At 40.6% G+C, this 25,766-nt stretch overlaps 1 protein-coding gene across 1 annotated transcript in view; it reads left to right on the forward strand.

Annotated features, from left to right (window-relative positions):
* LOC120524040 (cysteinyl leukotriene receptor 2-like) overlaps positions 1-25,358 on the forward strand; it is a 38,109-nt gene extending 12,751 nt beyond the window's left edge. The window contains 2 exon segments of the mRNA XM_039745856.1: positions 23,699-24,251; positions 24,254-25,358. Coding sequence (XP_039601790.1) covers positions 23,731-24,251; positions 24,254-24,695 — 963 coding nt within the window. The 5' untranslated portion in view covers positions 23,699-23,730 and the 3' untranslated portion in view covers positions 24,696-25,358.
* Positions 25,359-25,766: the final 408 nt, after the last annotated feature.

Raw genomic sequence — 25,766 nt, forward strand, 5'->3', positions numbered from 1 at the left:
CTGTCTTCTTTAAACCTGGCAGAATATTTCTTCAGGATCAATGTCCATCAGGATCATTAACCTCTCCCCTTGAGGTGAGTGTACATGGGGGCTCCCATTTCTGAGTGTGGTCAGGTATCATCACATCCCGCTCCAGGCCTGGCTCTAGAGTTGACTGCTGGTATGCCTGTTCCATTTGAAGGTGTCTTGGTTTTTATGTGGATTGAATCATAACAGGAGTTGACTCCTTAAACCTGGTAGACAGGAGCCAAACAGCAAAGAGCACCTAGAGTAGCCCGTCAGAATGTGAGGAGTGTGCATACAGGCTGAGATCCCAAACAGGACTGTGCTGCCATGCAGTCGGAGTGATTATACTTTCCTGTTTTGTTTTGCTTCCTGACATTCCTTTCCTTTTATGGAATATCAGTCCTGCTGTGTACAAGGCAGAAGTTCACTCTTCTCATATACGTTATTAACACTGAGAATGTGAAGACCTGTACAAGAGCCATCCTGCTTTAAGGAGATACCCTAACTAAATAAAGCAGATGAGGTTCTGTCAGCCACAAAGCTGAGTGCTACCAGCCATTGGTCTCAGCTGAAACGAAGGCAAAGTGCAATGGAGGTGACCAAGAAGATGCCATGATAATGCTGTTTGTGCCACAAGAACATATGGCATTCTTCTAGGAAGCTTTTAGTGGTTTTGGTCAGATTTGTTTCAGCAAAGCTTCATTTCTTCCCTCTTAGGGTTCTGATATTCCAATTTCACTTTTTTTTTAGGCTGAACATTTCAATCAAAAATATTTCACATATCTTCATTACTGCCAAATATAAGCAAATATCTGAGTAGACTTCCAGAGACTTTGGATAAATGTAAGTTTATTATTGAATGTTATGAAAAATAATTCCGGTTGTGTAGTATTTATATTTGAATAAGTGAATAAAAACATCACTGAATACCACACAGCAGTTGTTTAGTCAGGACATCAGGATACACCCTACTCTTTACAAAGGATGCCAAGGGATCTTTTATAACTAGAGAGAATTAGGACCTTAGTTTTACATCTCATCTGAAGAACATCACCATTTTTACAGCACAGTGTCCCTGTCACTGCACGGGGGTTTTGGGATCCCCACACAGACCACTTCTGGCCTTGCCAACACCTCTTTCAGCAGCAACCCAGATTTTTCCTGGTTGGCCTCCGTGCTAGAAATGAAAGTGAAATATATTAAAGAAAGAAATCTTGTACTTAGACTAGGACCTTTTTGATAAAACCTCAGACTTGGAGACCAGGCAGGAGGAAACTTGTCCTTTGTGTCCTTTATTTCTCTTCAGTAAATGCTGAAGAGGGAGTATTCATAACAGTAGTCTTTTACAGAATGAATAAGGGCAGAGGTCTATTTTTATCTTCTTCTTTCAGCTGCTCCCATTAGGGGTCGCCACAGCAGATCATCTTCTTCCATATCTTTCTGTCCTCTGCATCTTGTTCTGTTACACCCATCAAATGCATGTCCTCTCTCACCACATCCATAAACCTCCTCTCAGGCCTTCCTCTTTTCATCTTCCCTGACAGCTCTATCCTTAGCACCCTTCTCCCAATATACCCAGCATCTCTCCTCTGCACATGTCCAAACCAACACAATCTCGCCTCTCTCCCAACCACCCAACCTGAGCCAACCCTCTAATGTCCTCATTTCTAATCCTGTTCATCCTCGTCACACCCAATGGAAATCTTAACATCTTTAACTCTGCCACCTCCAGCTCTGTCTCCTGCTTTCTGGTCACTGCCACCGTCTCCAACCCATATAACATAGCTGGTCTCACTACCGTCCTGTAGACCTTCCCTTTCACTCTTGCTGATACCTGTCTGTCACAAATCACTCCTGACACTCTTCTCCACCCATTCCACCCTGCCTGCACTCTTTTTTTCAGCTCTCTTCCACAATCCCCATTACTCTGTACTGTTGATCCCAAGTATTTAAACTCATCCACCTCCGCCAACTCTACTTCTTGCATCCTCACCATTCCACTGACCTCCCTCTCATTTACACACATGTATTCTGTTCCTACTGACCTTCATTCCTCTCCTCTCTAGAGCATATCTCCACCTCTCCAGGGTCTCCTCAACTTGCTCCCTACTATCACTACAGATCACAATGTCATCAGCAAACATCATAGTCCATGGGGACTCCTGTCTAATCTCGTCTGTCAACCTGTCCATCACCATTGCAAATAAGAAAGGGCTCAGAGCCGATCCTTGATGTAATCGCACCTCCACCTTGAATGCATCCATTACTCCTTTTGCAGATCTCACCACTGTCACACTTCGCTTGTACATATCCTGTACAACTCTTACGTACTTCTCTGCCACTCCCGACTTCCTCATATAATATCACAACTCCTCTCAAGGCACCCTGTCATATGCTTTCTCCAGGTGCACAAAGACACAATGCAACTCCTTCTGGCCTTCTCTAAACTTCTCCATCAACATCCTCAGAGCAAACATCACATATGTGGTGCTCTATCTTGGCTTGAAACCATACTGCTGCTCACAAATCATCACCTAACTTCTTAACCGAGCTTCCACTACTCTTTGCCATAACTTCATGCTGTGGCTCATCAATTTTATCCCCCTGTAGTTACTACAGTCCTGCACATCCCCCTTATTCTTAAATATCGGCACCAGTACACTTCTTCTCCACTCCACAGGTATTCTCTCACTTTCCAAGATTCCATTTAACAATTTGGTTAAAAACTCCACTGCCATCTCTCCTACACACCTCCATGCCTACACAGGTGTTTATCATCTGGACCAACGGCCTTTCCATTCTTCATCCTCTTCATAGCTGTCCTTACGTCCTCCTTGGTAATCTGTTGCACTTCCTGATTCACTATCTCCACATCTAGTCTGAAATTACCAGGACCCATTTTGTCTCCCTTCTTGAAGACTGGAATCACCTTTGCAACTTTCCAGTCCTCAGGTACTTTTTCTTTCTGAAGTGACTGCTCAAACGTGGCCAAGTGTTTTAAAACTTCATCTTCATTTCTTTCAACATAATTGTTAAAATCCCATCAGATTCAGGTACCAGAATACTTTGGCCAAAGGTTAGTGATCAACATTTTATTTGTGTCACCTGACCTGACACCATACGTTCCAGACTCTTAGGTAAAGAGAGGTGCTATGGTGACATCTGATCACCACTTGGTGATGAAGGGGCTCAGGCAGACTGAGTCCTTGCTGGACTTTCCCTAATTTATGTTGGAAAAAACAAGCAGATGTCTGAGTTTGGAATTAAGCTAATGCTGACCTCTGGAAGAGTTCCTCGTGTATCTTGGGAGAGGCTGGGAACATGGAGTTGTGACAAAAACATAATTGCTGCCGGTCACAGTGGAAATCTAAGGGTGAACATGGAGGCTTTCAGGTCAAACAGAGAGAGACCTCATGCTCACTGTTAATTTGATGGCTTCTAGATGTGTCTGAGGGGCACCAGGAGGCCCATTTGTTGAAGTCAGACAATGAAAGTTGTAATAATTTTGATTTTTGGTATTTAAGAATGAATTGAGTCAAAATGAAAGCTGATTATGCTAAAGAAGGATAGAGGCTTCAGTCATCATAGAGACACATTTCAGGGAGACAAGATCTGTTCGGTCTCAGCAGAAAGAAAGCTAAAGAAAGCAGGTCAACCAGTCGAGCGCAGTTCTTGAGGAAATCCGTTATTTCAACCACATAGCTAAGAAAACTTACTTTGATTTTTTTGAAAGATTATAAATTTTTATCTTAGAGAAAAAATCTTGTACATTGCAAGTGCAGATAGTCCTCGGTGGAACAGAATGTTTTGCGCTGCAGTGAGCACAGAAATAAAAAGTGGCAAAGTGCTTTAAAATGTAGGGTGTTTGCTTGCTGCTTCCAACAGAGTGTGCCGGAGAGAGAAATAAGCAGGCAAAGGATAAAACTGAGATGCTGGTGTAGTTTGTTATATGTGCTGTGGACGGAGCAAAATCTGGTTTGCCAGCCCGATTGTCCCGTTTAATATAATTGAAAAACAAACAAAAGAAACCCACGTCTTGCCGTTGTTACCCTGAATTTTGATCGAAGGAATTAACAAAAACAACGTTCTCCTTGAGAGGTCTCTGTTATCAGGAGCTCCATCTGGAGGTTTGCCTTATAAAAATGACGCCTCCTTCTGGGAATTATATGGACCGGGAACCAGAGGGGCCGGAGTCTGGTGCTCTGACTGGGTGGGGAGAAGCAGAAGACAATGTTAGTGATAGCACCCCCTCTAGCCCGCTGGGTTATTACATACCTCAACAGAACCTGTAAGGAGATCATCTGATCCACATGTGTTGACAGTGCATGATTATGAAATTTAGTAGTAGGAGTAGTTGTATTCAAAATCAGAAATGGCAAAAGACCAACTTAGATTTCAAGAAGGATTATGTCAGGGGTAAATGTCCAGGTGGAATACCCGTCCTTAAATCGTTCAAATGACCCCGTAGTATTTCGTAATCAAGATGGGCTCAGCAGCGTGTGAGGGACATAAACTGGGTCTGGTCATTAAAAACTTGCAAAAGGGATTACACAGTTTATTGTGCAAATAGGCAATTAAATAAGGTAAACAGATATTAAATAATTAAAAGGTTCTAAACAACTCAAACAGATAAAATGGATAACATTCAAGAAAGTCTTAAAACCAGCAAATGTTCTAAAAATTCTTCATTAAAAAGATGTTTCTTTAAAAATATCCAAATCCAAAACCCTGCATGAGTGAAACACACTGTCTCTTGTAGATACTCAATGTTGGTGACTCCATCCACCATCATTATCAAAAGATTTACTCCCCTCACTGCTCTTGTCACTGCCCTTGTCTGATCTGCTCCGGCCTCAACTCCAACACACTTGTGGACCCCACGAATTCCCAGCAGGGTCACCTCACCACGTTCTGCCATTAGAGGGCATTCCCAGCAGCCATTCTTATCACTGCAACGGCTCTCGGTGAGCATTCCCATCTCAGCTTTGTCTGTTGTATTCCCAACAGGGCTCCGTACATCCCACCTCAGGACTACAATGACATATTCCTGGGAGGGACCCTTTGCTTCACCCTTACTCATTCATCTCAACTTCTCACTTTAAATTTTGGATAATAAATAAATGCTGTCTCTTTCCTGATCTGTAGATCACGGTCCTCCAACACCATGATCACATCCATCTCCCTGCAGCCCCACTGCCAGGAAATCTCAGGCCCCTGACAATTATGGCTGAGCACCTGGGCCCCCTGGCTCCGTACTACGATAATTTTGCCTCCCCAAGCTGATCGAGTGACGTGCCAATGCTGCACTCAAGCTTAACGTCAATCACATTGAAATTTTGCACAACCATAATTAAATTTCTATAATACAGTATATCATATGGAGGATCTGATAGCTCTGAATTAAAATAACTAACAGAGTCACTGTACTGTATCTTTTTGCAACGTTTCTATTTCTGTATGTGTATCTCATGATATGATATCAACGATCACAGTGCCCACCTTTGGACCTTAACCTTTGCGTCATACACTTTCTTGATATGAGTCACCTCGTCTTTCAACTCGACTTTGAATATTTTGCATCTAAATTTGCAAAAAAGGCTGAGATCTCCTCCGTGGTCATGTTCCTAAAGTTTAAAATTGGACAAAAAAGGTGACATATGGTGTTTAGGCTTTCAAAACGGCCGGAAAATTCTGAAATTAAGGAATCCATCATAATGTTAAATGTGACTCTTTTGAAATTTTAGTTCTGGATCTTGGGATTTCTGATCATCCGCTTCTGTGTCAGATCTGTCAGACTCAATAAGATGTCTTGATCTTTTGTGATGCCAACCTGATTTGAACACTGCAGGGATTTCCATTTCATTTGCTGTAGCTTTAGTCTCACACAATGACAGGTGTCATGGTTGCCTCAACCTGGTGGCGACTCTGCTCCCTCTCTTTCCAAAACTGTCCAACTTCCCTTTTTTTAATCCCCATCTCTTCACCTGCTGCTGCTGCACTTAAAAGTCTTCCAACATCATTTCCCCTTTCGACTCCACCTGCTCCTGCCATATGCAATTATTCACTCAATCCAGAACTGGTAGGGGCATTGTGCCTGCAGCAGAACGCACACCTCAATAAAAAGACTGGCCTCACCACAGAATACAAATATATTTGTTGAAGATAAGAATGTCCATGTAGATGAGGTTATTATTATTATTAAAGTAGATATGATGCAGTTCAAATAGCCAAAGGGAGATCATTCCAGAGCTTTGGAGCAAGAAGAGAGAAGCACTGTCCAGTCTTGGCGCGTCAACCAAGAGGAGGGTTGGTCATGTGGAGAGACCAATGACTGGAGATATTACATAAGAGCATAAGAAATTTGACGAACGAGAGGAGACCTTTCAGTCCATCAAGCCTGTATGCTTAGCTAATAGCTGCCGCCCCAATATCTCATCCAGATTCTTATCATTATCTGTACCATTTCTTATCATTACCAATCAGAGAAATTAGGAGTTTACAACTGAATTTTTGCAGCAACAGGAAGTCAGTTAAGAGACCAAAGCAGAGGAGTAGTAGAAGTGAAACAAGGAACAGAGAGTGCCAGTCGAGCAGCTGCATTCTACTGGAGCTGGGGTGGTCAGATAGCAGTTAAAGGAAGCCCCATCAGGAGAGAGTTGCAACAGTCCAGCTGAGAGAGAGCAACATTGTTGAGAGAGTTACGTGACATAATTCCTAAGGAAGGATGGAATCGTCTGAATATTATGAACAAAAAAATGATAGGATTGGGTTGTTGAAAAAATATATTCCATGAATGAAACGAGTAGTGCTGAGATTCCTGGCTGTGACTAATGGTGAAAGAGGGACAAATCAGAGAGGAAGGCGGATCAGAAGGCAAGTACAGGATATCTGACTTTGAAAGGTTAAGTTTCAGGTTATGATCATTCATCCATGATGAGATATAAGAGAGACAGCTGGAGATCTGGGCTGAAACCTCTGGGTTGTAAGAAGGAAAGGAGAGGAGTTCTGTACATCATCAGCACAGAGATTGTTGGAGAATGCATAAGAAGAAATGACGTTCCCTAAGAAGCAATGTGATCTCCCGGTTGGCTTCAATCAATCAATCAATCAACATTTATTTATATAGCACATATTCATACAAAAAAATGTAGCTCAAAGTGCTTTACAAAATGAATAGAAAAATAGAAGACACAATAAGAAATAAACATAAGTCAACATTAATTAACATAGAATAAGTAAGGTCCGATGGCCAGGGTGGACAGAAAAAACAAAAAAACTCCAAAGCTGGAGAAAAAAAATAAAATCTGTAGGGGTTCCAGACCACGAGACCGCCCAGTCCCCTCTGGGCAATCTACCTAACACAAGTCAAACAGTCCTCTTTGTATTTAGGGTTTTCATGGAAGGACCTGATGATGATGGTCATGTAGACTTCTGGCTTTCAACCCATCAATGTTGGTGCATCATGAAGCTTTGAGTAGGTGGTGGTGGCGCAGGCTGCCACCACACAGAAACCGGAAAAAGAAACAGAAGAGAGAGTTGGGGTCAGTATGGATTTTAGAGCCACTGTGAATAGTTATTATGATGAATTGAACATACAGAGTATCAGGATTAAGTTAAAGTGAAGTTATTAGAAGGCCATGTTAAAGTAATGTGTTTTCAGCAGTGTTTTAAAGTGCTCTACTGTATTTGCCTGGCTTCAACTGACATACTCCCTCGAACTTAGGACATAGATAGTCATGGACCGAGGATGGAATAGGCAATGAGGACACATAAGAACAAGATCAGGTGCAAAATATTGCAGTGTTTTTATTCCTAGACAACACAGTGTTCCAAAAACAAAGAGCATTGTAAGTTCAAGTAAATAAATAATCCAAAATAAAACAGTTCATGGATGTTAAAATCAGCCATCAACAAATTAACCACTTAATAGGTTCAAATCAAGGGTTAAAATCAAGTCAGGATCTTCCATTAAACACAAATCCTGAGCCTCTGTGCTTCTTTATGAAACAGCATCTCCTCGGCTCACTCTTTAGGTTTCTTCAGAAAAGTGGTCAACCTTTTTTTGTTGAGCTTGTGCTCTCGTCGTCATTCCTCAGTGTCCATGAGAACCCAAAGGCCCTGCTCCTTTCTCCAACCGCCAAGCCCTCAGCCTTCAGTGGCAACCCACTTGGAGCAGTTGGTTGTTCCTGCTACTCTGGACACTCAGCAGGAGTGACCCTACCCTGGAGCACCATCTGCTCACTCCATCTGGGGCCTCCTCTCTATTACACCTGTGCTGCCACAGTTCTGACCTTTTTTTTCCTTTCTTTAGAGTTTTCATTCCCCGTCTGTTCAGCTCAGACTCTTTTTATACTCCTTGTGGGCGTGCTGTTCCATCTGACGACCCGCTGAATGTCGATGGGAAACAGATGAGCTGATTGCACCTGCACGTTAATACGTGGCCAGCAAGTTTTCCCATTTAAATTCCTGCAATGGAGCCCTCCCACATCTACAAGCCTGAGATGCTGCACTATTTTTAAACTAGAACTTGCACCACCATGGTTCCCTATCTCACGACAAGCAAATGTACTGTAGAAAGAAAAGCGAAGTGGACCGAACACTGATCCTTGAATCACACCTGAACCACGGATCCCAAGTTTATCAAAGGTACGAGATAAGCAAGGAGAGGTTAACAGAATGGAAAGCTGATGAAATGTCAAGAAGAATAAGGACAATGATCTCAGTACCCAAAATGTACTAGTAATTGGGGTGCTATGGAAAAATCAACATAAAGACTGCTGGGACGAACGTCAGTTTAACTGAAGTGTAGAAAGGTGTGCGCAGGTAAAGACCAACAGGGCAGTGGGGCCAGATGGCCTATCAAGTCAGCTCAGGGGTGAATCTACTATGAAAATAATGAAGCTGAAGCTTCAGGGCCGCTAATCCCAGGGGGTTTCCCAGAAGTGACTTTAGTCTGGATTGCTTAAGCATTTTGGGTGTCTACAGTATAAGAAGGTGTCTTAAAAAATAATGATAAAAATATAGTGTATTTCAGCACAGCAATTGTAATCAAAATCTAAGAGGTAATGGTTAAGTTTTAAAAGAAAACTGTGGTGATCTCTCGTGGAACAAACCCATTGAAGAAGATAACAGTGGTTACCCAGACCTTGCTGCTGGTTGCAAAGAGGACTCCATAACAGTTTAAACTTCAGGGCTTTAAAGATTAGGTCCACTACTGGGTCGATTCCTAAAGTCCTGCCTTAGGCTTTTTACCTGTGGTTTTGTACCTGAGCATGTGGAAACAGTGTGTCTTTGCCCCAGTTCCTAAGGTCCCCAGATCAAGCAGTGTAAAAGTCCCATGGCACTCACCTCCATTCCAATGAAATGCTTTGAACACACTCGGTGAACAATGTTTTATTAACAGAGAGGAAGTCAATTGAAGATAATCACCAATTTGCTTACTGTGCAAACATAAGTGTGGAAGATACTCTACTGGTTGTCCTACTTCAAATCTACATCAAACCATTTCTTGATAAGCCTGCTTCCTACGTCAGAGCAACATTTCTTGATTTTTCTTCAGGGTTCAGAACCATCCAGCCTCACATACTGATTGAGAAACTGAACAGAATGAATGTTAACTTGTTTATTACATTAAGGATTCAGGACTTTCTTTTAAAACGTTCACAGACACTTCAAGCGCAGGACACGTTTGTTTTCAAAAATCATTTATTCAAACATGGTATGTGTCTTATCACCTTTACTTTTTACTCTGTACACAAGTGACCTGAAGCCTAACAATGACTACTGTTCCATTATCAAGTACATTGATGAGACATATCATATCATATCAGGGGAGGATGAACGCCATTATTTAAATGAAGTGAACTGATTGGTAAATTGGTTTAAGTAAAAGGGAATTAGAGCAGTGGATTGAGTCTGTGATTTTAAAATGAGTTCATTAAGAATACGGGGACACAGTCGTAAAGTTCTTAGGGGTAACTTTCACACAAACATTAGAAAGTTTTTCTTTAAACTGAGAACCATAGACACCTGGAATAAGAGATCAAGTAGTGTGGTAGGCCGGTGTTTCCCAGCCTCGGTCCTGGGGACCCGCTGCGGCTGCAGGTTTTTGTTCCAACCAGATTCCTAATCAGTAAAAACATCTGATAACACTGATCTCGTTTAATTAGCTTTAATTAATTCATTTCTCTTATTCTACATTCAGAAAAGCACAGCAGGCTGATTTTTACACTTATAAGACATTTAGAAATACTTCTGATTTTGCTATTGATTTTAAAACCAGGCAAACAACACTGAATAGTCAAAGTCTGCAACTACTTTAGCATCAGACCCACTAATTAGTAAATACATTAATCCCATATAACTGCTTGATACATTTTCATAATATACATTGTGACTGACAGGGGGCACTGTCGTCCCCTTGAACCCTCAGATCAGACGCCAGACACCAGATAAAAGTCCAATAATTATTTATTTTATAATAATAATGTGCACCAAGCACCCTACACTCCACAATACTCATATAACTCACAATACAATACAATACAATACAATACAATACAATAACCAATAATGCTAAATAAATAAAGACGCGTTGCCACCCTTCCTCCCGACTCAGCTCATCTCTGGGATCTCCCACAGTCCTTTATATAGTCCGTGAACCGGAAGTGCTTCTGAACCCTCAGTCCATGTGACTTCCTAGCATTTCCGGGTCAGATCAAAACTCCTCTTCTTCTCGGAAGTACGTAATTGCCCCTGTCGCTGTGACTAAGACATACCTCTGGATTATAGGGCACATAACAGTCCCTGGGCCTCCCTGCAGCTTCCTCTGGTGGCTCCCAGTGTATCCAGCAGGGTTGTGAAGGAAAACTCCAATGTTCATGATTCCCTGCTGGCATTCGGGGCACCTCCAACAACAACAACAACAACATTTATTTATATAGCACATTTTCATACAAACAGTAGCTCAAAGTGCTTTACATATTAAAGAATAGAAAAATGAAAGACACAATTATAAGACAAAATAAATCAACATTAATTAACATCGAATAGGAGTAGGGTTCAATGGCGAGGGGGGACAGAAAAAACAAAAAAAACTCCAGACGGCTGGAGAAAAAATAAAATCTGTAGGGGCTCCAGACCATGAGACCATGAATCTTTTTTGGGTAGTCCTGAGAGGAGTGCGTTACAGTAATCTAGTCGACTGAAAACAAACGCGTGAACTAATTTCTCAGCATCTTTCAGCGATATAAGCGGTCAAACTTTACTTATGTTTCTTAAGTGAAAAATGCTGTCCTAATGATCTGATTAATATGCGATTTAAAATTCAGATTACAGTCAACAATCACCCCTAAGCTTTTTACCTCCGTCTTGACTTTTAATCCTAATGTATCCAGTTTATTTCTAATAGCCTCATTGTATCCATTATTGCTAATCACTAAGATTTCAGTTTTCTCTTTATTTAACTTGAGAAAATTACTATTCATCCATTCTGAGATACTAGTCAGACATTGTGTTAGTGAATCAATAGAATCGGGGTCATCAGGTGCTATTGATAAGTACAGCTGTGTGTCATCAGCATAGCTGTGGTAGCTCACGTTGTGCCCTGAGATAATCTGACCTAACGGAAGCATGTAGATTGAGAATAACAGCGGACCCAGGATAGAGCCTTGTGGAACACCATATCGGATATCATGTGTCTTGAGTTGTAATTCCACAACTAACAAAAATTTTCTCCCTGTCAGGTAGGATTCAAACCAATTTAAGACACTGCCAGAGAGGCCCACCCATTGACTAAGGCGATTTCTAAGAATGTTGTGATCAATGGTGTCAAATGCAGCACTCAGATCTAAGAGGATGAGAACAGATAAATGGCCTCTGTCTGCATTTACCCGCAAGTCATTTACTACTTTAACGAGTGCAGTTTCTGTGCTGTGATTTGTTCTAAAACCTGACTGAAATTTATCAAGAATAGCATGTTTATTTAGGTGGTCATTTAACTGCATAATGACTGCCTTCTCTAGAACTTTACTTAAGAAGGCAGGTTAGAGATGGGTCTAAAATTTTCAAGAGCTGAGGGTCAAGATTATGTTTCTTAAGTAGGGGTTTAACTACAGCAGTCTTAAGACAGTCTGGGAAGACCCCAGTATCTAGTGACGAATTTACTATGTCAGAACATTATCAATTAGCACGCCTGATACTTCTTTGAAAAACCTTGTTGGTATCGGGTCAAGGGCGCAGGTGGAGGTTTTAATTGAGAGATTATTTTCTTTAAATCAGGTAAATCTATCCTAGTGAAAGAGTTTAATTTGTTTATAACAGGATGCTGGGGTTTAGGAGGATCCTTAGTGTTGGGGAGATATACTATGTTATTTCTAATATCATTAATTTTTTGATTGAAAATACAGCGACAGCCTCACAGGTTTCACTGGAAGCACTTAGGAGGCATTCCTTTGAGCTACCTGGGTTTAGTAGGCGATCAATTGTAGAAAATAAGACTCTGGGATTACTAGCATTGTTATTTATAATCTTGAGAAATAGCAGCGTCTCTCAAGACGGACAGTGTTATTGTATTCTGTTATTTTGACTTTTAATATTTCGTGGTGGATAGTAAGTTTAGTCTTCCTCCATTGACGCTCAGCTCTACGGCATGTTCTCTTTAAATCAGACACTCTTTGGGTCTTCCATGGTATACAATGCTAGAAGATTTTTTCACTGTCTTTTCAGGTGCAACTATGTCAACAGCAGCTCCCACTTTAGAATTAAATCTTTCCAACTTACTATTTACATTATCCTCGCTATTATAGCTGGCACTATAAACGGACTGATTGCTTAAAATGTTTGTAAGTTTTAAAGCTGCTGCGAGTCAAAGAAGCGTTTTTAACAATATGCTTCTCATGAGTGTTTTTATCATTATTTCTATATTAAAAGTAGAAGAAAATGGTCTGATAGACCAATATCAATGATCTGTTTTATATCAACTTTCAGTCCTTTAGTAATCACTAAGTCTAACGTATGACCTGCTTTATGTGTAGGCTGATTTATGAGTTGTCTCAAATCAAAAGAATCCAGGAGGTTCATAAATTCTTTTACTTTTAGATCACACTGATTATCTATATGAAAATTAAAGTCGCCAACTATTAGGAGTGTGTCATAGTTAGTAATTAAAATTGACATTAAGTCAGAGAATTCCTCAAAAAGACGCGTTATATTTAGGAGGTCTATACACGGATAGTACTAGAACTTGAGAATCTCCATGGATAACAACGGCGAGATACTCAAAGGACTTGAACTTACCAAAACTGACATCTTTACATTTTAATCGGCTCGAGTAAATGTTAGCCAATCCGCCCCCCCTTTTTCCCTGCCGGTCTGCACGAGTAAAACTGTAATCCGGAGCGCAGATTCGATTAAAACTGCGCGCATCTGAACAAGCCACGTTTCATTTAGTGCAATAAAATCTATTTTTATCACTAATAAGATCGTTGATAAAAACGTTTTGTTAGTTAAAGCTCTAACATTTAATAGTGCCATATTTAATGTTTCGGAGGTGCAGAGATGAATACTATGTGCGTTATTGATATTTGGAATAGGAACTAAATTATTTTTATTAGCGCCGCTCTGTGGCAGTATTGGCTGGGATGACTGGCCGGCCATAGTCCACAACATATATATATATATATATATATATATATATATATATATATATATATATATATATATATATATATATATATATATATATATATATATATATATACACACACTGTATATATTACATAATTAACTGTGAAAAAATGCAAAGAGTATGCAATGTGTTTTGCCCTTATTTGGGGTCATCAGGCATACACACTCCGATGCACCCCTCACCGGAGATATGCTATGAATATATATATATATAAACACACACACACACACACACATACACACCAAACTTAGTTTTATAATTTCTATATTGTCCCCAAAACACAGAACTTGGGAAAATAACACATCACTTAATTAGCCCAGGAGTCCAATTAAAAACAGAGGCTGGCTGGAACAAAAACTGGTTAGGAAGCACTATGGTAGACGGTAGGACTTTAGGGACTTTCAAAACTCAACTTGATGTTATTTCAGAAGAAGTAAGTGGATATGACTGAGGAGCTTTGTGGGCTGAATGGCCTGTTCTCATCTCGAATGTGTTCTAATGGTGCAATAAGAACCATCTTACCAGGAACATCAAAAAGACCAAAGAAATGACATTGGATTTTAAGAGACAAAAATCTGCATGTTCATCTATCATTGGTCTTGGGGAGGAGGTAGAAATAGTGACTGAAAAGAAATACTTAGGAATGTGTCTAGATAATAATCTTAATTGGAATATTAATACAAACACCATATACTCTAAATCAGGGGTCCTCAATCACGACCCTGGAGGGCCGCAGTGGCTGCAGGTTTTTTTCGAGGATGTCCCTGTACTTGGCTGCATTCATCTTTCCCTCGATTGCAACCAGTCATCCTGTCCCTGCAGCTGAAAAACACCCCCACAGCATGATGCTGCCACCGCCATGCTTCACTGTGGGGACTGTATTGGACAAGTGATGAGCAGTGCCTGGTTATCTCCACACACTGAGGAGAGGCAAGACACATGACAGCCCGCATGGAGTTTGCTAAAAGGCACCTGAAGGACTCTGAGATGGTGAGAAATAAGATTCTCTGGTCTGATGAGACCAAGATAGAACTTTTTGGCCTTAATTCTAAGTGGTATGTGTGAAGACAACCAGGCACTGCTCATCACTTGTCCAATACAGTCCCCACAGTGAAGCATGGCGGTGGCAGCATCATGCTGTGGGGGTGTTTTTCAGCTGCAGGGACAGGACGACTTGTTGCAATTGAGGGAAAGATGAATGCGGCCAAGTACAGCGATATCCTGGACAAAACCTTCTCCAGAGTGCTAAGGACCTCAGACTGGGCCGAAGGTTTACCTTCCAACAAGACAATGACCCAAAGCACACAGCTAAAATAACGAAGGAGTGGCTTCACAACAACTCTGTGACTGTTCTTGAATGGCCCAGCCAGAGCCCTGACTTAAACCCAATTGAGCATCTCTTGAGAGACCTAAAAATGGCTGTCCACCAACGTTTACCATCCAACCTGACAGAACCAGAGAGGATCTGCAAGGAGGAATGGCAGAAGATCCCCAAATCCAGGTGTGAAAAACTTGTTGCATCTTTCCCAAGAAGACTCATGGCTGTATTAGCTCAAAAGGGTGCTTCTACTAAATACTTAGGACCTTGTGATATTTCAGTTTTTCTTTTTTAATAAATCTGCAACAATTTCAAAAGTTTTTTTTTTTTGTCTGTCATTATGGGGTGCTGTGTGTACATTAATGAGGGAAAAAAATAATTTAAATGATTTTAGCAAATGGCTGGAATCTAACAAAGAGTGAAAAATTGAAGGGGGTCTGAATACTTTCCGTACCCACTGTATATAACTTCTCCCCACCTTCCCTTCTACATGTATAACTTCAGGCAATTAGGTGCAGTAAAAGACAAGCAGGACTTAAGGTTACACTTTAAATAATGTATTATTCATAATATTCATAAATAATAACAATATGCAAAGTACATTTAATATTGTCAACCATACAATCTGATAAATACTGAAGTGTACTTTCAGGTGGCACACAGACTTGTTAGTTACCTAAAATGTCTCTAGATAAGGCATCATTTGTGGTCAGCTGTCTTCAGAACAGGCCGCATGCCTATCTCAATATGGCTGCCGAGCTGTGCTCTTCATTGTGTTGTCCTTTTCAGTTCATGGTGTGTGAGATGGTCTTTCATCAGTATGGTGAGAGAGAGAGAGCTGGGGAGGGGTAAAGCAAGCAAATGTATAGATTCACTGTTCACACCCTACAGCCAATAGGGCATCATGGTACTTAAAGGCTTCTGATACAAGCCAATTCCAAACAGCCATACTTCAGACCAATGGGGGACAGAATACCTTCACACCTGCCACCCCCCAAAACCATTTGTTAAGGTGAAGCTTGCCAACTAGGCAGATTGGAGGGGTTGACTGAGAGAGCCCTGCAGAGAAACATTTGCCAAACTGCTTTGAGGCACTCACACCGACCCTGTCGTAGTCCTAGTGGGTAAACATGAAGGCTTCTAACTAATGAAGTACTAATATTACATTGTTTATCCTTAGTTACATATAAAGACATACAAGATATTTATCAACTTGTATGCAAAATTTGACAGCACAACTGTGGGCAGAGTCAGAGTACAGCAGGGGAAGTGAGGTCCTTCCTCTGACTGATCGGTCAGATGTTTCAGAGGGTGATTCCTGTGGGCTAAATGACATGAAGATTTAACCCCCACCTAAGGAACTTGAAATGAAATGTCCAAATCGGGTTTCCTTAAGTTGGTGTGTGTGTGTGTCGTTACTACCGTCCTATTATTTGTGACTGTACTATCAAACTACTAGTTTTAACAAAAACAAAATCAGTTTTTCAAAGTTAAAATTTTAGCACAGATAATGTAAGCTATGACAGCAGAGTGTGACATCATCAGGTCAAAGGTATAAAGGTCAGCATTGTGCACTTCCTGGTTGTATAACATGTAGGGATGCCACAACAAAGAAAAGATACAAATTAATTATTCAGTCTGATCTTTGGCAATGAATACTTTTGTTAACTTACCACAACTTTTGTGTTATGTTTTGGCTCTAGTTAGGAGAAATTATTTTGGTTTCCAATTCCTCCAGTAAGATTAGTTATTAAACACAATCTAAAAAAAGAATTGGGTGGCATAGTGGTAGCGCTGCTGCCTCGCAGTTAGGAGACCCGGGTTCACTTCCCAGGTCCTCCCTGCGTGGAGTCTGCATGTTCTCTCCGTGTCTGCGTGGGTTTCCTCCCACAGTCCAAAGACATGCAGGTTAGGTGCATTGGCGACCCTAAATTGTCCTTTGTGTGTGTGTGCCCTGCGGTGGGCTGGTACCCTGCCCGGGGTTTGTTTCCTGCCTTGTGCCCTGGGATTGGCTCCTGTGCCACCCGATTCTTTTTTTAGATTGTGTTTAATAACTAATCTTACTGGAGGAATTGAAAACCAAAATAATTATAACATTTCATTTCAACTAGCTGACCTTTATACCTTTGACCTGATAATGTCACACTCTGCTGTCATAGCCCCGTAGTTCCAAAACACATAAATCCCAATAAGTTCCAAAAAAACCTTCCAAAAAAGCCCACTAGAGGGGGGTATTATCGTCAAACACTGGCTAGTAATAAGGGCCAGCACCAAATCTTTTTAAAAATATAACTTTATTCTCAAAATGCTCTTCAATAACAAACTCTGTGAAACACAAAGGAAACAAACAAACAATTCACTGCAAACAAGTCCCAATCCAAATATCCAGACAAAAAGACAAAACCCAGCAACCAAGTTCAAAAATCCAGAAATCCAATAATGTGATGAAACATAAACTCACCAACTCCCTAGCGCATTCGAAATGAACCACCAGGAACTGTGAAAGCCCCTCTGGATTTACAGTTACTGACAGTAATTGGCAGGAGGCCCCACCTCTTGGGGGACCACCCACAAAACACATAGAACAGCAATAGATAAGATCAAACACAAAGAAACAAAAAGCAACATTAACACGGCACTCAGATGAACACAAAAGACATGAAACTTGAACCCTTGCCAGATGAGGACCCCTAGCTGAAACATGACTGCCGCACACTTCCAATTCACCTTCCTTAGCAGACATCAACAGAAAGGTACCAAGATGGTGGTGCCCATAAGGTAAACAACATGGTGTCATGGAAGACTGCATTTCATTTTAAACATTGTTAAAAATTTGTTGAAACAAAAAAATTAATCACTTCATTCCTTGGCCTCAGAAGCCTCCAGTACAATATATAAAAGTGTTTTTAGAGGCCAAGGAATATCTGCAAAAAACTAAAAATAAAAACTTTCTAGTCTGACACTGTCTGAACAAAGGAGAACTTAGTTTGGATGTACGAGACCTAAAAATTCCCAGAACTGTTAAAAAAGAGTCCTTTATTATAAAACTTACCGTAAGTCCCTTTCAGTCACCTTCAGAATACTCTCCTTGAAATGCAACACACTTGTCCTGCTGCGTCTCCCCTTCCTGGAAAACATTTCCTGGACTCATCTTTTGTTACCATCTCTGGCACGTCCAGCATTTTTTTCTTGAATTCCTTCCATGGTAGCAGATCTTCTTGCCTTCAGTCTCCACTTCTTTGGACTTATCTTTCCAGGAGGTTTTCCTGTTGATGCTTCAGCATTTCAATATAAACTCTTAAAAATAAAGGTGCCAAAGCGGTTCTTCAGAGAGATGCCTTAGGGAAACCATGTTTAGTTCCCAAAAGACCTATCCACAAGAAAGTTCCAGAAAGAACTAAGGTGGGACCTTTAGTTCTGTAACAAGCTCCACATTGCAAATACCCATGAATACAGATAGCAGTGTTGTGCATGAACTCGTTCAAAAGAGCACGTTCATTAAACAAGCTCATTTTTCTAAGAATGGTGAACTTAACATAACGTATTTTGCAAGTGAAGAATATGAACGTGAGCTGGTTCAGTTTTATGTGACATTCCGGTTCTGGTTTAGGTCCAGATGAAACGTTTTGCCTTACCCTGTAGTGAAGAGGTGGAGCCGAATCGGAATACGGTATTCAGATAAGCACAAATAGTGGATTTTTACAAATATTTATTGTGTGTGAATTTTTTGCCATTTATGTATTCGGAAAAAATAACATCAAATCAAATAGGCACCGTCTGTGTCTGCCTGCTTGTGCTTAAGCTGCACCTCCGGTGACACGAGCATGTGGTGAAGCTCCACTTTCGCTTTTTGGAAAACGTGAGGCCACTTTATATTTTTCCCTGTTGGATATGCAATATGTGACACAAATTTTGACCATCAGCCTAATGACTTAGTTCACCTACACACTGGTTCCATGGTCACCATTTGTATCACACAGTTGGAAATAGAGCGGTAATTTATATGTATACTTGCATCTGTTTCATTTCTTTTTTGACTGGGAGGATATTAGCATACAGTTAGGTCCATAAATATTTGGACAGAGACAACTTTATTCTAATTTTGGTTCTGTACATTACCACAATGAATTTTAAATGAAACAACTCAGATGCAGTTGAAGTGCAGACTTTCAGCTTTAATTCAGTGGGTTGAACAAAAAGATTGCATAAAAATGTGAGGCAATTAAAGTATTTTTTGAACACAATCCCTTCATTTCAGGGGCTCAAAAGTAACTGGACAAATTAAATAACTGCAAATAAAATGTGCATTTCTAATACTTGGCTGAAAACCCTTTGCTGGCAATGCCAGTCTGAAGTCCTGAACTCATGGACATCACCAGATGCTGGGTTTCCTCCTTTTTAATGCTCTGCCAGGCCTTTACTGCAGCGGCTTTCCTTTCAGTCGCTGTTTATTTGTGGGCCTTTCTGTCCGATGTTTAGTCTTCAACAAGTGAAATGCTGCTCAGTTGGGTTAAGATCAGGTGACTGACTTGGCCATTCAAGAATTTTCCACTTTTTTGCTTTAATAAACTCCTGGGTTGCTTTGGCTGTATGTTTTGGGTCATTGTCCATCTGTATCATGAAACGCCTGCCGCCCAATCAATTTGACTGCACTTAGCTGGATTTGAGCACAGTATGTCTCTGAACACCTCAGAATTCATTCGGCTGCTTCTGTCCTGTGTCACATAATCAATAAACACGAGTGTCCCAGTGCCACTGGCAGCCATGAATGCCCAAGTCATCACACTGCTTGACTCCACCGTGTTTTACAGATGATGTGGTATGCTTTAGATAATGAGCTGTTCCACGCCTTCTCCATACTCTTTTCTGGTAGAGGTTGATCTTGGTCTCATCTGTCCAAAGAATGTTTTTCCAGAACTGTGCTGGCTTTTTCAGATGTTCTTTAGCAAAGTCCAATCTAGCCTTTCAATTCTTGAGGCTTATGAGTGGCTTGCACCTTGCAGTGCACCCTCTGTATTTACTTTCATACAGTCTTCTCTTTATAGTAGACTTGGATATCGATACGCAGACCAAGCCCTGGAGTGTGTTTTTCACTTGGTTGTGGAGGGATTTCTCTTTATCATGGAAATGATTCTGTGATCATCCACCACTGTTGTCTTCCATGGATGTCCAGGTCTTTTTGCGTTGCTGAGTTCACCAGTGCTTGCTTTCTTTCTCAGGATGTACCAAACTGTAGATTTTGCCACTCGTAATATTGTAGCAATTTCTTGGATGGGTTTTTTCTGTTTTCGCAGCTTAAGGATGGCTTCTTTCACCTGCATGGAGAGCTCCTTTGACCGCATGTTGTCTTCCACATGCAAGCACCACACCTCAAATCAACTCCAGGTCTTTTATCTGCTTAATTGATAAGACATAACGACGGACTTGAACATACCTGCCCATGAAATAGCCTTTGAGTCAATTGTCCAATTACTTTTGAGACCCTGAAATAAAGGGATTGTGTTAAAAAATACTTTAATTGCCTCACATTTTTATGCAATCTTTTTGTTCAGCCCACTAAATTAAAGCTGAAAATCTGCACTTCAACTGCATCTGAGTTGTTTAATTTAAAATTCATTGTGGTAATGTACAGAACCAAAATTAGAAAAAAGTCGTCTCTGTCCAAATATTTATGGACCTAACTGTATGACCTAACATGTTTGTTGCTGGGTATAACTCAATAAAGTGTATTTAAATAAAAGAAGTCTTGATAGGTATTGTATTTTATTCAAGAAGTTCAATGTAATAACCTAATATAAGGCATGCAAAATCATGGGTCATTTATTCTCACTCCTTAAAAATCACAAAATAAAACTGAATATGAACTAGTTCAAAATTTAAATGGTGAGATATGAATGTGAATTTATTAATTTTAATCTGTGTGAACTAAACTTTGAGCTAGTTCTTGTGAGGTGTGAACTTACACAACACTGACAGATAGTCGTCAACTTACAACATTGACTGACCAGTCATAAGGGCATCTGCAATCCTATTGGACAGCTTTGGTGGGTGCAAAGGCTGCTGGGAAGAAGATTGAGTAGGTGGGACCTTTAAAAAGGAACCTTAAAGATGTCATAAAGATTGTGATCTTCTGTCTGTTTGTGAATACACCTCATACTTACCACTGGATTACAGTTTTCTGCCTGGATGTATGTGCTGTCCTACCCGTGTGTGTGAGTTCACACTGATTGGATACGTCTTTGTGTGAGGGAGCGCTCTCCAATCATCTCACTTTCAGAAGGCTGTTCACAGTGTTTTTCATTCATACATCCATCATCAACAGCTCCTGCTAAACTGGACTGTTTTGGACTTTGGTGTTAGTGTTTATTGTTTGAATTTATTGTTTAATGTTGATTGTAATAAACTGAACGTAGACGAAACTGCTAAGGGTAATCAACTGAAATGGAGATGAATGACTCACAGCATACAGTAATGCAGACTTGAGAAAGTAAGAAGAAGAGAGCGGGAGTGGCAAAAACTGTTCTAGCAACACACTGCCAGAGATCGGGACGCGGAAGCAGTTTTATGTCGGACAGTTGTAAAGCGCATAGGTCATAAGTCAAAGAGTACCTGTAGATCTGAATAGATCTGTGAAATACCAACAGCTCATGATTTTAAAATAACTCTCGCTGCATACCATAACAGTCCAAGTTTTCTTAATCTGTTAGTGTCCTGCTATTGAGTCTACCATACATAAAAGATTAACTTCATATGTACAGTAAAGAACCCTTCATTTAATGAAATGCTGCTTCGTCAAGTAACAGTTCAACAAGGAACCACACAACCCAATGAAAAAAACAAATAGTGCCATGAAAGAATGAATATTTTCAAGAGTGTAATGTCGCTGACTAGAGGCCTACCCACTGTGGAACAAACTGTTAATGGACTTGTTCATAAATGTTGGAAAACACAATCATTATTAGAGTCTATTGGAAATCTGTCATTTTGGCCAGGAGAAAAACATATTGCTCAAGTTCCGCACACAATTACAAAATAAACACCAGAAATATGGATTCGATCAGCCCAGCATGATGCAATTAAATGGATTTATTAACCGGACTGTAGGCATACGATACCATGAGGCATATTTGATAACTACATCCTACTTCCATGCTAATGACTGATTCTGATAATTTTTGGGTCCCCCTCTTCTGCCTTTGGGGTGTGAGTAGTCTGTGTGGGGTCTGTCTGCAGCCAACGTTTGCTGTATGTCACTTTGATCTGTAAAGTTTATTTCATTTTATCAGATCTTACTCAAATGAGCAGAAACCAGAGAGACCAGAAACCAAACCCATTTAGGTAAGCCAGCTGACAGAAAAGTCTGTTAGACAAGCTTGTTGATGTGGTGTGGGAAATTCATGATACAAACAAATGGAAGACGTCACAGCAGGATAGTTGCCCTATTTGGTTCGTGGCCAATGGGATTTGCATTGATTAAATCAGGCCTAACTCATTGTCTTTAGGTTTATTTTAGAGCCATGCAATTCAGCTGAGAAAAAGACAGAGAGAGGTTGGCAAAGAGATGGATAAATGACAACTGGAAGGCAGGTTAGAGAGATGGACAGAAAACATGTCAAGTACAGGTTAGGTCAGGTCAGGTTGGGAAGTCTGCACTGGTACAATGCATTGCCGCACCCACCAAATGACAAAACAGCTCGGGAACCTGGTTGGCAGCCCCCCAGGGCAGACACGTGGTCCAGTCTCACCCTCCGGAAATGACCTTTTATCCGCAGCAGCCAGGCATTATGTGGGTGTCCCCTTGGTCCGGTCCATCCACTTGGGTCCTCAACTATGAGGATCCTGTGAGGCGGATCAACCTCGGGAGATTGTGCCACATGGCCATAGTGCTGTAATTGACACCCCCTCACAATGTAGGTAATGTGTCTCATTCGTGACTCCATGAACAACCGCTCATTTAACACAAAGTCAAACCAAGGATTCTCTGAAGAGACACAGTAAAGTACACACAGTGCTTGACCAATATCTTTAAAACCCACAATCTGTGATAGATGATGAGAACAGGTGAAGGTATTATTTGGGTACAGACAGTCCGTCTGGCAGAATTTTATGAATATGTAAATATGTGAATGGTTATAATGGCGAGTATCCAGCACAAAGTCAGAAGCACCTCTATGCCAACAAGCATTCCTGCCAGACGGACGTACAGTTGACAGAGTTTCCCCATCTGAAGAACTGGCTTTGTTGGCTGCATTGTTCCTTTACTTTTCTCCAGCCTGCATATGTATGCAAAAATGCATTATGCATTGTATTATGGGAATCATTTAAAGCAAGTTAAATACATATATCTCTTTTTGTACCATATTGCAGTTGTGTAATTATTTCCTCCATGGTTACAAAAGGAACGGTATTGGCTCTAATCTTTTCTGCATCAAGAAACAGATGCCAGGGGAGAAACAGCACCCCTGCTGGATCCACCAGTTAATTTTGACTTAATCAGTTTCTACTTATGCAGAAATTGTCAAAACAGAACTATAACATCATTCGAGGTGAGTCTGTATCTTTCCTCATAGTTGAAGAAATCGGGTTACATGAACTGCAAAGCTTATTCGTTCATCTTGTTTCCATTAAAGATTATGGGTCTTGTGTTATTGATTTTTAATGCCTTATTTTTGTTTTCTCATTTACAGATAATAAACAGCAACAGACAAGAGAGGACAGAATGATGAACAAGTCGATAGACCCCATGAACTGCTCCATTAGCAAGTTTAAAGGCCAGGTTTACCCCGTTGCATACCTAACAATCTGCATTGTGGGTTTTTTGAGCAATGGCCTGTCCTTGATCATTTTCCTGAAGTCCTACAAGAAGGGAAGTTCGGTCAACATTTATATGCTGAATTTGCTAGTTTCTGACCTCCTGCTCCTGTGCAGTCTTCCTTTCCGTATAGTTTATTACCTGATGGAATGCACCTGGATCTTTGGAGACATGATGTGTCGGATTTTATCTTTTGCCCTGTACGTCAACATGTACAGCAGCATTTTTTTTCTGATGGCACTGAGCATCATGCGTTACTTGGCCATTGTGCACCCATACAAGTACGTAAAGATACGAAACACTGACGGAGCCAAAATTGTGTGTGCGATAGTCTGGGTCACTGTGGGGCCATCTCTATTCCATTTTTGGTTTTTCGCAGCTTTGAGGATAAAGGAAAAATCAAATGTCTTGAGCTCAATTCTGTGACCGTGGTGATGATTTCAAAGCTCAACTACGTGGTGCTCGTCCCTGGTTTCCTGGTTCCATTTATGACGATTGTCATCTGCTACTGGTTTGTTGTTAAAAACTTGCAGAAGCATAAAGAGAACCACAAAAAGAACTTACATCACCAAAAGTCGATCGCCTTGGTTATCATCGTCACCTGCATGTTCCTTATTTGCTTCCTGCCTTACCACATTATAAGGACTGTCTTTTTGGAAATATATAAAAGCTACATAAATGGAAATTATGATACTTGTGGCCCTCTCAACATTGTCCAGAAGGCAGCAGTGTTCGCACATTGTTTAGCAGCATCAAACAGCTGCTTGGACCCTCTGCTTTATTTGTTTGTTGGTGAGAATTTCAGGAGTTGGTGGAGAAAACAAAAGCAATCAGAAGAGTTGGGCAAGATGAACTTAAAAGACCAGAAATAAATTGGAGGAACAAGCAAGGGGCTGAAACTTCTACCTTCATCTTCAAAATTGGTGGTCGAGATAAGTTACCTAATTCATCAGAGTGGCCATTTGATTGCATGTTTGATTTGAGTTTATTTGTCTGAACAGTAAACTGAGGCACTAAGATAAGCCACCTACAGCCGAAGAGTTTCAGAATGTGGTGCAAGGCTGATGAATGCGGACTGGGGTGTACTTGTCCTCCACAAAGTTTGATCTCAGACGCATCTTTGGTCAGATCTGCAAAGCTGCTAATCATATGAAGAGTCGAGTTATTATATCAGCTTTTACTAGGAAATATTGTAGGTGGTTATATGTGAAATGTTGCAAATATTTACTTTCATTGTTTGTCAAATATAATTTTTCTGAATGATTTAAATGTATTGTTCTGTTTTGTATGTGAAGTGCATTTATAAATGTCCATACATTTGTTTTTTGTATCCACTTTTGACCTTATAGTGTCATGAGGTCCTACCACAAGAACCAGTAGAACCAGCAGCATCACAAGGGAGGAGCATCCCCCAATACATTGTGCTAAGCCCCTGATCTTTTATGAATTTATTTCCTGACTCCCCTAACAAATTATGTTTATCTGCGTACTTTAAAACCCCAAGGGAGATCATAACCCTAACCCTAACTAAGCCTGTAGTGATAAGTCAAGCAAAATGACACCTTTTATTGGCTAACTAAAAAGATTACAATATGAAAGCTTTCGAGGCAACTCAGGCCCCTTCTTTTACATCTTGCCTGATGTGCAAAATTTATGTTGAACAAGTTTCCATCTGGGTCCCTGTGTTCTTGATGAACTCATTTTAAAGTCACCATCTCGATCCAGTGGGCTAACAACAGAGCAGAATTCGGTAACCAGACTCCGACCTCAGATTTTATACTGCTGAGGCAAGATTTAATCTAACATGCCTGGTTCTTCCCAGAACTGGACATGTTCTACTGGAGTTTATTTCATTATTTCAGTCCTTCAATGTTTAAAATGTCCTCACCGGGTATGTCACAGGTGGTCACTGTGTTATCAGAACTCACTGCAAAATATCCAGG

Source organism: Polypterus senegalus, chromosome 2, assembly GCF_016835505.1.
Source record: "Polypterus senegalus isolate Bchr_013 chromosome 2, ASM1683550v1, whole genome shotgun sequence".
NCBI lineage: Eukaryota > Metazoa > Chordata > Cladistia > Polypteriformes > Polypteridae > Polypterus > Polypterus senegalus.